This window comes from Myripristis murdjan, chromosome 19, assembly GCF_902150065.1.
Source record: "Myripristis murdjan chromosome 19, fMyrMur1.1, whole genome shotgun sequence".
NCBI classification, from domain to species: Eukaryota; Metazoa; Chordata; class Actinopteri; order Holocentriformes; family Holocentridae; genus Myripristis; species Myripristis murdjan.
This window is the reverse complement of record NC_043998.1, coordinates 16,312,285-16,328,054: the sequence shown is the minus strand read 5'-3', so window position 1 is coordinate 16,328,054 and position 15,770 is coordinate 16,312,285. Positions and strand designations below refer to the sequence as shown.

The window sequence follows — 15,770 nt, the reverse complement described above, 5'->3', positions numbered from 1 at the left end:
ATGACATTTCTAAAATGACATGTATACCTTCATTTGGTTCTGTGGGGGTGTGTATGGTCTCAGAACCTCAACAGTGATCAAATGAGCTACATTTCTTCTCCACATAGTTCCTTGGCTGTCACTCAAGCAGCCTAGAACTAGCAGATGAAACAGGAGCTCCTCAAGACCAGAGCGAACCTAACAGATAGCAAATGAACAAATACATATATATTCTCAAAGACAGCCAACAACAGAACCATCTGTATATAAAGAAGTGGCACAGTAAATATATGTAATGTTTAAATAATTTGAAATCTGCTGAAACAGACTTACTCCCGCTGTGTCAATGTGAAGAATCACAGGATCCTGCTCTCTCAAAGGTGCCAGACTTTCTGATAAAATCTGAATCAAGGAGTCTACATCAACCTTTGGCTCAATCAACCTGATCCTAATATGTTTTGCCCTGGGTGATTTCTGCTGGAACTTCTCAAACAAACGGTCAATATAAAGGGATTTCCCTATGGAAAGAAACAACATGTATGTTATGAAAAGGAATGTCTGTCTTAATTTAATTAAAATATATGATTTTTGTGTAAATTCATTTTAATCCTGTGAATTAAAACAAAAAAGATGATTACAAATGTAAAAAAAAAAAAAAAAAATTAATTTAAAAAAAATGTGAGGTTTAGTGTTATAACTACAGAATAAACTCTTTGATATTGGATAGGCCAAACCAATATCTGATCTACAAAGGCAGATATCAGCCTGATGTATCAGTAAACCATTAAATCACTCTAACCCTATACAACAAGATGCAAAATTTGTTACTATTTTTGTGACAATTTTATTGATGTCATGCTAGCACATGACGTTAATCAAACAAGTGTACTTACCAACTGCAGGCCGTTTAGATGACACCACCCAGACTGACAGTTGCTCTGGAGAAATCAGTGAGGATGGGACAGTAAAGTGGTGGTGTAGATATTTACTTGAAGTCTCTGCTGTCACGCTCACTCCTGCCTGTACTTTGTGGTTGCTGAAGAAAGAGGGCACATATCTGTGCTGATGCACAACTGGGCTGACTATCACCAAACGATAATCAAGGCTAGCACTTTTCTCAAGCCTCTCAAACAGCTCTCCAACAGCCACGCTGACATCGTAGCCCAACAGCCCTGGATTGATCAGAGAATAGATTCTCTTCTGGTTTCTTTTGGAGCCTTTGGCCAGGGCTCGACATAGAAAGATCTCTACCTCCTCTTCAGTGGTCCTTTCTTTGCAGACAAGCACCTCATCAGTGGATGGCAAAGGCTGTTCTGGGCTTTCCATATAAAATGATAGGACAGTTGTCAAAACCTCCGCAGTGGGACAAAGAACTAGGTTGGGCTTTCCCTCCTGGAGTGCAGGTGGCAACCTCCTCATCACATGCTGTTGGTTCATATCAGAAAGATATGAGAGGAAGTGGGCCAGAGTTGAGACATCCAAGTACTGGTTGAGGTACTGTGGCATGTCATCTTTGAATCGCCTCCAGAGATCTTCAAGGCGATCCTCAGCATCTTTCCCCATGACATCAACATGGGTCACTGGTGAGCAATGAGCACCATCATCATCAAATTCCACAACACTGTCTTCATCCTCTGAGGAAAACTGAATTAAATCTTCAACGTCCCCCATGTCCACTTCATCCTGTGTTGGTCGAGCTAATATTGCATCCGTAGAGAGCTCATAGTCCTGATCATCATAATCACGCTCCTCACCTTCAAATGCATCATACTGATACTCTGAATTTGACATCATACCTATTGCATTAGCATAAGCACTCCTGATATCAGCCAGGGTGCAATGAGGTTTTATGGGAAAAAGTAAATGCCATAACTGCTGAGGAACTGAGGCCTGGCGTCGACACACGCTGTGTACCCAGTGGCACAGGTACACCATCTGCTCTGAGGTGTAGTGGTTCAACACGTTGAAGTGGGAGCGCATGTCATTGATAAAGGAACACCACTCCGTATGGCAGGTATCCATTGAGTGATCCAACTTCTGTAGCTGCTCTGTCACCTCCCCATAGTAAAATATATCTTTACCCCCCAGGGATAAGAATGTCACTTGAATGCATGGCTGCTGTTTTGGGCAGCACCGAACCTGAGCATGCCATTCTCTGAAAAGCATGTTGCCCGATGTTTGCATTTGCAGGAAGACAGTGGCCAGTCTCTGAACTCTTTCAAAAACCTACAGTATATGGATGGGGAAGAATTCCTACTATTAATGTCAACACATAATCTAGACTTTATATCCTGGACTTAATTTTAAAGGTGATTATATTTGAAATTGATTTTATATAATGTCACTGACCTGCATGAATCTATTCACTTGTTCTCTGCCATGTTCTCCTTTGGATGACATTAGCATGAGTTTGTTCTGCAACTCTAGCAGGTCGTCAAGTGTGTAGCTCTTCTCTTCTTGGCCTCTTTTCACTTTGACAAGCAAGAGGCTTTGCAGGCATCTCTACAAGCAAGTGGGAAACAGAAACTCAATGCATGTGTTGAACTGGAATGGTTTACTCTGACAACGACGGCAAAACATCATCAACTCAACAAACCTTCTCTGTGTTTTCTTCAGACCATCCTATGTGATAAACCCCCTGGGCATTGATGGAAGAGGCCAGGGAGAGAGAAGACTGCTCCACAGAACCATGGGTCTCCTTGAGTCCCTTCAGCCAGCTCAGCAAACGGGTAGAATCTCTCTGGATGGCAAAACCAGGACCATTATTGTCACTTTGCCACAGCAGCAGTGGTTTATGTACTGCATATAAATACAGGAAAAAATACATACCAATTTATCTGGTAGTTTCTGATCTCTACGTTGGGTATCCCACACCAGCCTAGCACATTTCATGAACTCATCAAATCCAGCTGTTGGGGGGAGAGAGTAGAGTAGGGGGCCATAACCCATCACTGCATCATGGAAGCAGGCCACCTGGTCTATCTCTGTGTCGTTCTCTCCAGCAGATATGGAGGCCAGATCAACAAAGACTTTCACATCACTCATTTCTGTCAAGGGAACATAAAAGTTACTGACAGGGCAGGCAAGTATCTTCTTTAGAAATACAGCTTTTTGAAAAAAAAAAAAAAAACAGCAGTTGATCAAATATGAAATCACACATCATTTTGCATGAATAGCTAGACAGGTTTTATGAGAATGCCTTACCTTTGAGGTTCTCTTTGACCCAGCTGACCAGAGTATGACTTGTCAGAAACTCCTCCAGACAGTCAACATGCTGCTTGGTGACTGTGGATAGTTGCTGCTTGGCAAGGAACAGGTCATCAGTGAGGGACTTCAGAGCCCTCTGTTTAAATGTGTCTTCTTCCTGTAAGATATAGGTAAATTTATTTCATTTTCAGAAAAATGCATATCCTGGAGACAAGTATTGAATACATGTGCACCAAAATAAAGAAACCAAAATAACTTAACATTTTAAGGTTGGGAGTTTTGGAGAGACTTACAAAGGAATTATAATATTAAAGATAAAATGGGAACTGCAAAATTCTACAACAAATAAAAAAGCATAACAGTGTAACTACTATAGGCTAAACGTGAGCTTTAATTTCAACAATTACCAGTAAGGTGAGACTGTGGATTTCACTGAAGTCCCCAGAAAGTTGCATTTTGTGAGCAATTCTCAACACTGCACTGGCTGCAGCTGCTGCCTCTTGGAGTTGTCGATACTCCTGGATTTGATGAAGTCTCAGCTCCACCCAGTTGTTTTCAAGGCTTATTCCATCACAGTTACAAAACATCTCAGACAGTAGACTGAGCTCCTTCTTCATTAGTTCCCCATCTCCCTGGTCCCCTGTGTCCACCAAAGCCTGGTCAAGCTCTTTGAAAGTTATGTCTGCATTAGCAATTCTGAGGCCAAGTTGACAGAAACTTTTTAGTAATGGTTCCCACAGTGTGCTATAGATCTGTGTTAGGGTTACTGGTACAGGCATTGTGCAGGGATGCCCCACTGAGAACAAATTTGCAGCAAACTTGACCCAAGAGGTGAGAATCAGGTTGCTCTGATGCAAAGCGTGCATATCACTGGCCATTTTCAGGACATCAGGACTGGTGTTATACCAGAGGACCTGGCAAGGACCTGTCTGCCTCAACCTCCCCTGGTCATCAAAGGGTTGAGCCAACACCAGTTCGTTCAGGTTTACAGACTGAAGATCTGCTCTGTGATGATCCTCAAGAGTGGACATCTCAGCAACTGGTCAAATAAGAATTCAATTACTGACTATGGAAACGAAGCAAACTCTTTGTAGCCTCTCTACATTAACATAATTTCTATTGTTAATTGGAAAAAAGTGACATCTCTAGCTTTGCTTACCTGTTATGCTTTCTGTAACCTTTGCAATCATCTTTATCAGTGTGTCTATGTGCTGCCTTTGCAGCAAGAAAGCGTTCATCTCTTTCTCTCTCTGAGCCAGAATATGTTCTGGATTGATAGGGATCTCCCCCTTGTTATTTTTCCTTACTGTGAAAGATACAATAAAAATTACTCAATACAGTGATTTCCATTTAGTTAGTGTTTAGTTAGGTGTTCATGCCTGTGAATATACAGACAGAAGTGAAGGTTCATACACTGGTGGTAAAGTCTCTTAAACTGCTGCTTATATTTCAGAGTGGCCTGCAGGTGTCCCATTGATACACGTCCTTGAAACAGCGCCTCCACCAGGGATGCCAGTGTACTCAGAGAGCGCTGAATAATCTCTCTCGCAGCATCATCCACCTGTATTGCTTTCCAGTCTGCTGCAAGAGAAAAATGCATTTAAGATACTGTGAACACTGAAAACATTTTATTATTACCCTGCACATATAACTTTTACAAATGAATGACCTAAATACCATAAGAAAGAAGGTGGTTCATAGCAGACTGTGGATGAAGCAACTGAACCACAGGGTTGTCTTCAAACCTTCCTGCTGACTCCACTACAATAGCGGAGAGGATTGGGCCAGGAAGTTCCTTTACTTTAGAGGTTAGGGTTAGGGTTAGACGCCACATCAGTTCCCCCTCTTCCCCCGCCTGAAAACATGGAGTCAATTTTAAACAAGAGAGGTAACCATGTAGGATTTTCTAGGTTGGGGGAATTGATTATAAGAGCCCTCACCTTACTTGAGAACTACTGTCAAAGTGCCCTCAAGCAAGGCATTAACTGTCAACTGTTCTGGTGTCAAGCAACACAAGACAGACTAAGCAAGTGGTTGTGAACTTTCATTTAGTAGTTTTAAAAAATATATTTTAAAAAATTCTGTAGTGACAGTCAGCAGATAGCCCTTTCTTCATGAACACATACCTGGCAGATGCTCTTGATAGCAGAGTGACACAAATTATGGAAACAAGTCTGTACAGTATCATGGCTTTGCCTTATAGTTGTCATGGATGAGTCAAGGCAACACACAATCACTTTATCCAGATCATTAGCCTGCAGAGGAAAACAAAAGAGGGAAAAACAGCATGCTAAGCATGTTTGTGACAGAGTGAGTGTGTGTGTGTGTGTGTGTTCATTAGAACAGCAAGATGTTGATAATTGGAAGGGAAATTCTCCTCTTAGGGATCAATAAAGTGTTGCATGCCTTGGAAATCCTCTTCTTCAGGTCCTTCTCCAGGCTGCACCTCCACGGTGACAAAACATCCAAAACAGAGCACTCCACCTTCAGCAGTGCATCCCACATCTGAAAATTTGACAAATTTGCCATTACTTATGAGGCCTGATATATCAAATGAAGTTTAAGTCTCTATGATCACAGAATATAAATCAATTACAAACTATGTGTTGAATGGCAGCACAGAAAAGCACTGAACAGAACCAAACAGCTGAATGAAGACAACTGGCTAAGATTAAAAAATAAATAAATAAATAGTGAGATAAAACTAGTTGTGAATAATGTGTGCTGTGTACCTTGATTTCTTGTGGATAGCTGAGTGAGTTGGAGTGCATGAGAAGAGGATTCTGCAGCAGTCCATCTCTCCACTCACTGACATGCTGCTGCACATTACGCAGCTCCTCAAAGAACTGCTTCCCAAAGGTCTTAAACTCATCACCTTGAGGCTAAGAAGCAAAACAAAAGAGTGCTGTGTGTATTGGAAGTTACAGTGGAACAACAAAGCAGACAAAGCATAAAAACAAGACATGAGTACCTCTTTTTTAAGTGCAGCATCCACAAGCTCTGCCAGCTTCAGCACTAGCTGGTAGGACAGTACTGCAGTCTGGTACCACTGGACAAGTTGCACCATTCTACATGTGCTCTTGAGCACACTGATGCTGCTCAAGAAGGCAGCCTTGATATGTCCAGATTCAATCATTCTAGAGATATAATGCAAGAATTAGAGGGAGCACAATATGTTGGCATAAAAATGTGCCGTATTTGAAGAACATTTTTTATGTCATTACCTTTCTTTTTCTTTTTCTATTCTCTTCAGAATATGGGTCAGGACGTTTTGCGTACACTTCATGTTGAAAGAAGGGAAATTATAACAAATCATTATTTTAAACATATAATAATAACAGTAATAATGATAATAATAACTCTTAACTACAGTTAAGTAGTTAACATGTTGACATGGTTCACCTCCACATTCTGTTGTGTTCTGTTGTTATCCACTCGTTCTTCATATTTTCGGAGTCTGTACAACAGACACTGGATCAAGTCTTCTGGATGTATTGTAGTCAAGCTGGAGAATTCGAGAACGTCCTCAAATGCGACCAGAGACAGCCAGCTCACCAAAATCAAAGGCATCGCTTTACACATGGATAAGTGCTTCTTGATCAAAGTCATCATTATCCTAAAAAACAAAAACAAAACAAAACAAAAAGCACTGTTCACGCAATTCACACAGCACTGTCATTTCAGAAAAGAGTTAAAACTGCTTGGAGAGACTCACTGTCTTTTGTCAGAGCAGGATCGTATATTCTCTCTGAAGTTGCTGAAACGGACCCTCTCCAGTACAGACCAGTTCACTTCCTCAACGGTCGGACCCACTCTGCCTGCATCTGCCCCTGGCTGTCTGAGTTTGTGAAGTAGAGGAATGAGCAGGACGAGCTCCGATACTAGTATCTGTGCACAGTGGTTTATCAGACCCAACACGGTGCTGAGGGCAAGAAACATAGAGTAGTTGAGACATTCAACATCTCTTATCAACACCTCACATAAATACAACTTTCATAACTCCTCGTTTGACTACCTCCCCTACCTCTTCCATGTCTCCTACTACTACTGCTGCTGCTATTGCTAATACTAATGACATTACTAATAATAACAGCAATGGCTGTATGTGAATAAGATTACAGAATTTATTGAAACATGAAATTTATTGAGACAAAACCAACTCCGACCAACCAACCTCCCAACTAAAAGCTTTTGTAACACTTACAAAGGTAAATCTGGGAAGGTACTGCGCGACTCCTCCAGGTTTTTGTTGTCCATTGCTGTGTCTGAGGAAACCAGGCGGCACAGGTCAGCCCAGCCTTTAACTCCAAGATTGATCTTGCATTCTCTGGTAACCAGAAAAATCGACAAGCCCAGCAAAAGGGGGCTGGTTCTTCTCCAGCTGCCTGAGGATGTTCCCTCTTGCTGTCCATTTAACATGCGGATCAAATGCTCTGAAATCAGCTCTGGTACCTGTTAATTAAAGTAGAAACTTTGAGCATTGGTGGAGTATTGAGTAAAATGTATAATGAATGCAAGTAAGGAAGATTTGATCATTCTTCTGTTGTTGCTGCACCTACCTTGACCATGGGGGTTGTTGAATTGTCTGGGTATACCACCCTTTGGTGAGCAGAACTAAAACAGTCCATAAAATGTTGCAGGTTGTGATGCAAGGTCTGATTGCTCTCTTTGTTGGATGGGCACCAATTCTGGAAGATTCTGTTCAGCAGAAATCTTGCTGACATTTGCCAGGCATCCGCAATCTGCATTCCCTTTGATTTTTTCAAGCCAACCATAGTAAGGCCCGTTTCAATCCAACCTTGCACTCTGGTACCAGCCTCCTCACGGCAAATGTAGCCTTCATAAAGGTGCAACTCTAAATAAAACATGCATAGAAGATGATTATAATAAAACTGAAGCATGTATTTTGGTTATGATGTTTTGGCTATCTTAAAAAGTGATAGTTTGCATTCTTAACCATATAGTGGCATTTGCTGCTCCATGCAATTATAACACATCCACCAAGTCTGGTCCATTAACTCCTTCGCTTCCAAAGAAAGAGAGCTTCACCAGTGTGTGACAGTGGAGTGTGCTGCTCCAAAATTAATTAAGCATATATAGAGTGGAAAACAACATGCTTTTGAGCGGCAACAGAGTGGCGACAAAGTTGAAGAATTGTTTTGAAGGATGCACAGCAACACACTGCTATTATGGTTTCATTTTCAACACTCTTTCCAGTCCTGTGGTTTCCAAAACGCCTGATCTATTTTTTGTCATAGCACTGCCACAGTATCACCAAGCAGCTGTGCTCCAGTCCCATATTCAACCAACAGGGTGATACAGTGGCAGTGCTATGACAGAAAACAGTTCACGACAGTTCAGACCGTGCACAAATGACACGTGGAATGATATCGCTCGGCACCCCCCATCACACTCACCTGAAGCAGCAAATATCACTGTATGGGTAAGAATCCAAACTATCACTTTCCATTAAATAGTGTGTTTGTCTTACCTTTCAATTGTGGGTCAAATGGGAAACAAAAACATCTTGTGGCAAGCTCCCCAATCTCTTTCTGCCGTTGCTGTACACCATACTGGTAGGTAAACAACTGTCCTCTGTTTATGGATCTTTCCTCGATGGAAAGGCTTGCTTCTATCAAATAGCCTTGCTGCTGAAGGCCACTGAAAATAAATGTGTTATAATGTTACATTATTACTAAATGATTACTGAAACTGGAAACTATGCTACAGTGGACTACCAACATCATTGATACTCACAAAAAATTTGTCATTTTAAGGGGTAAATATCCATTTTCATGATAAAGCACCAGCTTGTCATGCTCTTGGTTGAATCTAAACTTTTTGTCTAACACAGCATAGATGTGAATGGTGAACATGGGAACACCAGAGGGAGGTCTCACTGGAGTTTGATCACTGTGGAGAGAAAAATAATATAGATTACACTGGTCTTGGATACTGTAATGTCACACCTTCATAGAGCAAGCTTTCACCACACTATTTGACATAAATGAGCACACCGTTTCTTCTTGCTTGGGGATGTTTTCTTGTCTTCATCTGCTGTTTTTTTGGAAGCTGGAATATTTGAGCACTTCTCACTGTCCGCCTCTCCAGCCACTGCTTTGGCGTAAGACTTGCGCTTCGCATCGTCAGGTACTTGGCTATCTATGGGATCATCTGAAATTCCTCCAGAGGGCGGCACCTCTTTGCTCTTTTGCTCTTTTTTGAGGTTTGCCTCCTGCTCCATGGGGGAATCTGATGATGCACCATTACTGTCTTTACTATCACACTTGGATGGAGAGGAATCAGACTGGTCACTTTGCTCTGAATGAGTCTTCACAGTGTTGTCATCTTGTAGCTGGGTATCAAGAATGTGGTCATCTTGCTTTGGCTGCATCTCAGTGGCAGTGCAGTTTTGCATTGGCTTGGCACTGAGAGCGTGGTCATCTTGCATTGGCTGAGTTTTGGCAGAGTGTTCCCCTGGGGATGGCTCAGTCTTTTCAGTGCGTTCCTCTTGTTTTGGCTGAGTGAAGTGAGCAGCTTCAGTCTGTGTCTCCTTAGTGCTCTGGACAACTACTGGAGTCTGTGTTCCCCTGTTCCTGCCTTTACCCTTCCTTGTTTGAGTCTGAGCTTGCATCATCTCAGCTTGTTTGTGGGGTTGTGCTCCACTGGTTTGTAAATTATGCATGGATCCATCTTTTTGGAGCTGACTGGTTTCAGCTTGGTGATCCTCATGCTGTCCTTCCGGTGTTGTGTTTTCCTGTATTGGATTGGTGTTAGTGTCCATGACTTCCATCTTGTCATTTTCAGTGTTCTGAGATTTGACACTGTCATCTTCTTGGAAGTCAGTAACATTCTGTTTTCTTCTGTTACGTCCCCTTCTCTTTTTTCTATTTTTAACGCTCCTGCTGGGACCACATTGGACTTGAACCTGAAAGACATGCGACCTCATTATTTAATATATCGGTGAAGCACACACATGTGATACAATGTTTTTATTAATGGAATCTATGCAAAGACAGAGGGTGGAAACAATTTATCAATGGCCGATGTTCTGAAAAGAATACAAAGGCCGAAATAATAAATAATAATAATAATGCAAAGACAGTTGCAGGTCACAATTGATCAAATTAGACACATGTAAACTTAAGAAACACTAAGAGGTTGCCTGAAATACTACAAATTGATATGTATTCTTCATATGGTCTTATCTCTACCGTTTGCATTCTCTTGGGTCTTTTGTGTGCAACCTCATCCTTTCTCATGGCACCTGTCTGTGATCCATGATCGGCGCGAGGATCTCCTGTTTCCATCTCCAAGTGCAGGGACTCTTCTCCGAGGGGAATCCCCGATCCCCTCTCCTGCTGTTATCTGCCTCTGAATATAAAAGCCCATGCATTTACATACTGTGTGCACACCTAACTCTCACATTATTATGCATGAAAACTTCAACTGCAGGGCACATCAGTGCAACACGAGAGACACATAGGATAACAGTAAGGAAGTGGCATGACAAGTGCTGACACACCTTGTTTAATGAGGAAGGGAAAAAAAATCTGAACTCTATTATGTAGACGGGCCTGTCCCTGCAGGAACTCGTATGATCGTTTCAAGAGTTAAAAATGTAATGGCACCAAAACAGGTAGAAGTAGGTACGCAACAGAAAAGACAAATATAAAGTAAGTTCATCAGAACCTCACTACTGACAGACACCACAAGTTCCTACTGAATATGGTGATATATGAATACAAATATGTGCTCTCAGTGGGAACATTAAAAGGTGATTTAAATAGTCCTCTCAGTTGTCGCCTCAGTTGGAATAAACCTCGTTAAACAGCTGCTCAACTTTACTCAAAAAACGTGCATAATGACAACTTTGACAGAAGCAGATATGTCGACTATGCAGGCCTACCTTTTCAGTGAGTTTTCTTCCCAGTCCTCATCAGCTGCACATCTGTCACAAGCAGTAATCTACTGTATTGCAGAACATCAATGTTTTGTATCATCTGTCCTCTCCGCCCATAATTTTAAGGGAACGTCATGAAGACTCAAGGAATTGTCGTTTATTTTTTTTAAATGAGTCCCAATTATTTTAGCGTTTTTTCTGCATGTTACGATAAGTGTTCCCCTAATATATAATTCTTTTTTTTAAAATCCACACACTGGAGCTAGATACCTGACCTGAACGTGTGAGCAGTCTACAGCTGATGACTTAGCACGCAGTTTGATGACTGTCCCTCGCCGAAACAAAACGAAACTAAAAAAGTCTCCTCAGTTTCATTTCTCCCCGCGACCGTTCAAACAAGAAACCTAACGACGCCTTCAAGTGCTGCTCGCAAATTCCCCTATCGGTATCAAGGAAATGATTTGTCATCCAATCTAAGTGGATTTGGTTTGAAATAATAAAGTGGTCTAAGTAAGGGTAAGGGTTAAGGTTTTTGGCATAATTACGACTATATTTATCAGAGTGAAGGTGGAAATATGAAACTGTGTTAATTATTGATACAGAGTTGCAAAAAATGACTCAAAATAATGAAACATAGCACTTTTACTAGCAGGTGTCGACATGAATCTCATCCTCTTTGCCCATAACGTGCATAATGACAGTCCTAATTACCTCTTTTGGGTCCTCCATGTGCCTTTTGTTCATATTTACGACAGAACTTGAATGCAACATACTATTGTGTGCCAATATCAACACCAGGGACCTAGAGAGGCCACTAGATTTTGTTAAAGATTAAAAAAAGCTACAGCACAAAATTAGAAATGATCAACTGTGCAGTGAAAATAGGGTTTTATTTGTTGATTCATTATTATCAAGTTTTATATAGTCAAAGTTAACCCAGATTACATCATTTCCATCCACGGTCTGTCATTTGCTACTTCTCCATCACACTATCAGTTAACATATCTGACATCAGAAGTTAGCAAATTTAAAAGGAAACTACAGCATTCACATGCAGCAAGGTTGAAGGCAACACCCAATTAACAGAACAATAAATAAAAGTGTACTCTGTTTCATCCCTTGCGGGCAAATCATTTTTTCTTCACACTGGCAGTAACATATATTCCTTTGGATCTCCATTGTGTGGCAAGGAAACAGGGGACTGGGGTGATTATGATTGTGCTACAGTTTAAAAGTTCACCACCTCCAGCTCACAAAGAACCGACAGGTTTCTTGATTCTCCGGACCACAATCCTGCTTCTCCTCCCTGGTGCTCGGTTTCCTTCGTCTGTTGCTGTGGCCTCCAAATCCCCTGGCTGCATTCCCAGTGGTCGTGGTTCACCTCTGGGTGGTGCAGGGCTCCTGCCTGATCGCACATCATCCACAAAGGCCTCCACCCCTTCAAACTTGGAGGTCAGCTCACCGAGACGCTCCTTTAGAGAGTTGAACTCCTTGTAGAGGTCTCCCAGGGCATCTGAAAGTGGCTGGATCCTGGGATATGGGGCAGTAAAAGGAGCAAAAGGAGAGAGGGAGAAAATGTGTTGTTAGTTTTACTGGGGTTTTTTTCTGAAATACATGCTGCAAGCAACTTACATCACGGGGGAAAACTGAGAATATGATTTAAACCAGAAAAAATCTGATTTAGCAAAAGTGGCAGAACAAATGAATGTGAAATTAAAATAAATAAATAAATAAATAAATGAAGACTATGGTACAAAATTAAACACAGAATGTGGACACACCTTCCATAGTCAGGCAGCACAGTGCTGTGGTCGTGAAGGAGCAGATCTTTGACCTGAGTCATGATCGCATATTTCCAATTGTCTAAAACCAGGGTGAGGTTGGCACATCCTCTGGGATTAACTTTCTCTGCTACAACAGCAAAAACAGAAAAGCCAAAATGACAAACCCAAGAAAAGACTGTCTTCTTTTAGCAAAATAACAAAACTGCTAAAATATTGTCTATAATTCCCGTTATTTGTCATGTAGTGCAAATATTAAACAACTATGATTTAAATGAGAAAAGGACACTACAGGATCCTTGTCACTGCCTGAAAAGTGAATGACACCAGACACCCATTACCTTCATTCCTAAGGTCCCATTCTGGGTTCTGGGTTCCTTTTTGTCTATGGGCAGCACACAGAGCCAGCAGCAAAATCAGCAGAGCAACAACACCCTTCATCCTTAAATCTGCACATCACAGCAAATACACAGATACTAATGAGCATCACAGGACACTGCATGCACAACATGCTATCAATCTGAAAAGGGCAGCAATCCAAGAGTTATAAAACCATCTATAAATACATCTTTATGCATGTATAGATATTGTAGCAGACAGTGGTGAACACATACCTGCACTGGTTCAAGGTGCTATCCTTTATATGAAGTGAAACAGTCTAGTGTGGACAAAAGTGGGACTTGCTTTTGTAGAGCTCATATTCTGAAATGAGGGTGTGTCCTGGGTCTGCTTTCCATCAGGAGTTCCTTCCCAACTCCCTGATTTGAGCCGATCAATATAACATGAAAGGGCTTCTTATGTAAGAGTTTACAGGGCAAAAAAAAAAAAAAAAAAAAAATGAATGAACTGTAGCTGCTGTGATGTGCTCGTCAACTCTCCTCTGAGACCTGCAGAGGTGTTTTATGTTTTACAGTCACCTTCAGCTTCAGCATTCCCGGGCTTCATCTGCTGTCCATCTGCAGTCCTGAGGAGACCATCAGTGTCTAAAGTAACATGCTCTGGTTCCTTTGAAGGAATATGTTGGGGCAGGACTCCCCAGTGGGTGAAAAAATGGTATTCCTTTGAATACAATGAATTACAAATAGAGAAAAATCTGCAAGATTCAGCATGAGTCCTGGATACAATAATGGTTAACAAGATGCACACACAGGCTATTTGAACTTAGGGTCTTGTGTAGTACCATGAAAACATTGGGGGGGAAAAAAATCACCTTGAAGCCCCAATCTTGAAGAATTTTCAAGTCCACCGAATGTAAATCATTTGTTCTGGTGGTTGAAGTCCAAACTGATGAAAACCAGGTTGAACACCATTCAAAAAGACACCAAAGGAAGTTCATCCCATGAATTCTGAAAGATCTGTCTATCACCACTTCTGACCACCAACAAATCAGACAGTATGATTATCCATAGTACAAATTCTTAGTGGCTTTTTTTTATTATTATTTTATTTTTATTATTTTTCAAATCCAGGTCAATGGCATACAACTTTCAGGGTCCCCAATTAGCTCAGTAGATAGTGAGGACGTAACTCCAAGAGCATGCTTGCTCAGCAAACCTTCCCTGGATTAATAAAAAAAAAAAAAAAAAAGAGGGGAAAAATCATTGCCATCCTTTAGCATGACATCAGATAAATCGCTCTGAAAAATTCACACAAGGGCAAGAATGATATAAATGGGCAAAACCAACATTTTTTTAACCATTTTCAAATTAATCTACAACTAAAAATACATGACTTCAATGGAATTACTGTCAAGCTCTTACAAAAAAAAAAAAAAAAAAAAAAAAAAAAAAAAGCACACATCTCATAAATAGCATAATTTGCAGCCCATGACTCATCCTCCAAACTGAAAAGGCCTGTTTTCCTCCTGGCAGCCCCAATGCAACACTTTCGGAGACACGTTTAATCCTCTTGCCATTCTGAACATGCTTTTGCCCAAGCTACCAATGGATGAATGTTGGTGAACGCTGAGGTATTCAATGCAGAACCATGTGAGCCTAAAATCACACATCTACAGTCAGTGGCAAAAATATCACAGCAGTGGATTAAAAGTGATTCTTTTCTTGAAAAAAAAACACAGAAGTTCGCTGTGTTGTTGAAAATGCTGTAAATGAGAAGAACATGCGGATTGTGGGCTACTGATTTTTTTTTTTTTTTTAAGTTATTTGCTTGTCTAGTAAACCATTTCTGAAAAATATAAGGTCTGGGCAGTCTTCCGATTTCATGTAAGAAAAATTTAAGTACACTTGAGTCATGCAAAGTAATTTTGGTCACATACCTCATACACAATAACTGTGTCATGCAACATTACAGACTGCTGACATCACCTTTGAGATACTCTGCTTAGCCCTTGATGCAGCCTCTTCAATCTAGTGGGCATCTGTACACCTTGAATGTGGGCTACTATACCAACCAAAAGCCTTGGGTCTGTCACCACGCTGCCTTACAGTCTCCATTCAACTGCAGATGGAAACTAGCAGCGTGGTTACACTTTGGATGAGTAGTGGACTTGAGAGACTTTAAGAACACTGAGGCAGAGCAGGCTCAAAGTATTCCGTTTCTGTACGTTAGTGGTGTGCAACCAAAATTTTCAGTACTTAAATCAAGGATTGGTCCCAATATTATTGTCACGATAGAAATGACATCTCAGGTTTTAACATGCATATTAAAAAAAAAAAAAAAAAAGGTACTCCATATGAAAAAAGAACCAGTTTTAACCCACTATCCTAACATGCGTACTGCTGACTGTTTATCAAGTACCCTGCAGCTTCTAGTGCTATTGAGGAGTATTGGTGCTTTTCATATGCAAGTTTTGACCGCCCCCCCACCCAACCCACCCTACCCCAACTACCCCACCCTACCCCAACTACCCCCAACCACTGATAACTGAAGCTTGACAAAAG

At 41.1% G+C, this 15,770-nt stretch overlaps 1 protein-coding gene across 1 annotated transcript in view; it reads right to left on the bottom strand.

The window, feature by feature from the left end:
• The window catches only part of rnf213b (ring finger protein 213b), a 30,486-nt gene extending 19,346 nt beyond the window's left edge, over positions 1–11,140 (bottom strand). Inside the window, exons 1-25 of the mRNA XM_030078143.1 lie at positions 11,096–11,140; positions 10,401–10,560; positions 9,204–10,114; positions 8,944–9,099; positions 8,678–8,847; positions 7,746–8,041; positions 7,391–7,638; positions 6,902–7,108; positions 6,589–6,802; positions 6,411–6,466; positions 6,158–6,323; positions 5,919–6,068; positions 5,593–5,691; positions 5,313–5,441; positions 4,864–5,041; positions 4,600–4,767; positions 4,346–4,492; positions 3,594–4,225; positions 3,184–3,343; positions 2,809–3,026; positions 2,576–2,719; positions 2,329–2,481; positions 873–2,205; positions 313–497; positions 28–177 (exon numbers count right to left, since the gene is read on the bottom strand). Of these exons, the coding sequence (XP_029934003.1) occupies positions 28–177; positions 313–497; positions 873–2,205; positions 2,329–2,481; positions 2,576–2,719; positions 2,809–3,026; positions 3,184–3,343; positions 3,594–4,225; positions 4,346–4,492; positions 4,600–4,767; positions 4,864–5,041; positions 5,313–5,441; positions 5,593–5,691; positions 5,919–6,068; positions 6,158–6,323; positions 6,411–6,466; positions 6,589–6,802; positions 6,902–7,108; positions 7,391–7,638; positions 7,746–8,041; positions 8,678–8,847; positions 8,944–9,099; positions 9,204–10,114; positions 10,401–10,496 (6,366 nt within the window). The 5' untranslated portion in view covers positions 10,497–10,560; positions 11,096–11,140. The remainder of the gene's footprint in view (positions 1–27; positions 178–312; positions 498–872; positions 2,206–2,328; positions 2,482–2,575; positions 2,720–2,808; positions 3,027–3,183; positions 3,344–3,593; positions 4,226–4,345; positions 4,493–4,599; positions 4,768–4,863; positions 5,042–5,312; positions 5,442–5,592; positions 5,692–5,918; positions 6,069–6,157; positions 6,324–6,410; positions 6,467–6,588; positions 6,803–6,901; positions 7,109–7,390; positions 7,639–7,745; positions 8,042–8,677; positions 8,848–8,943; positions 9,100–9,203; positions 10,115–10,400; positions 10,561–11,095) is intronic.
• Positions 11,141–15,770: the final 4,630 nt, after the last annotated feature.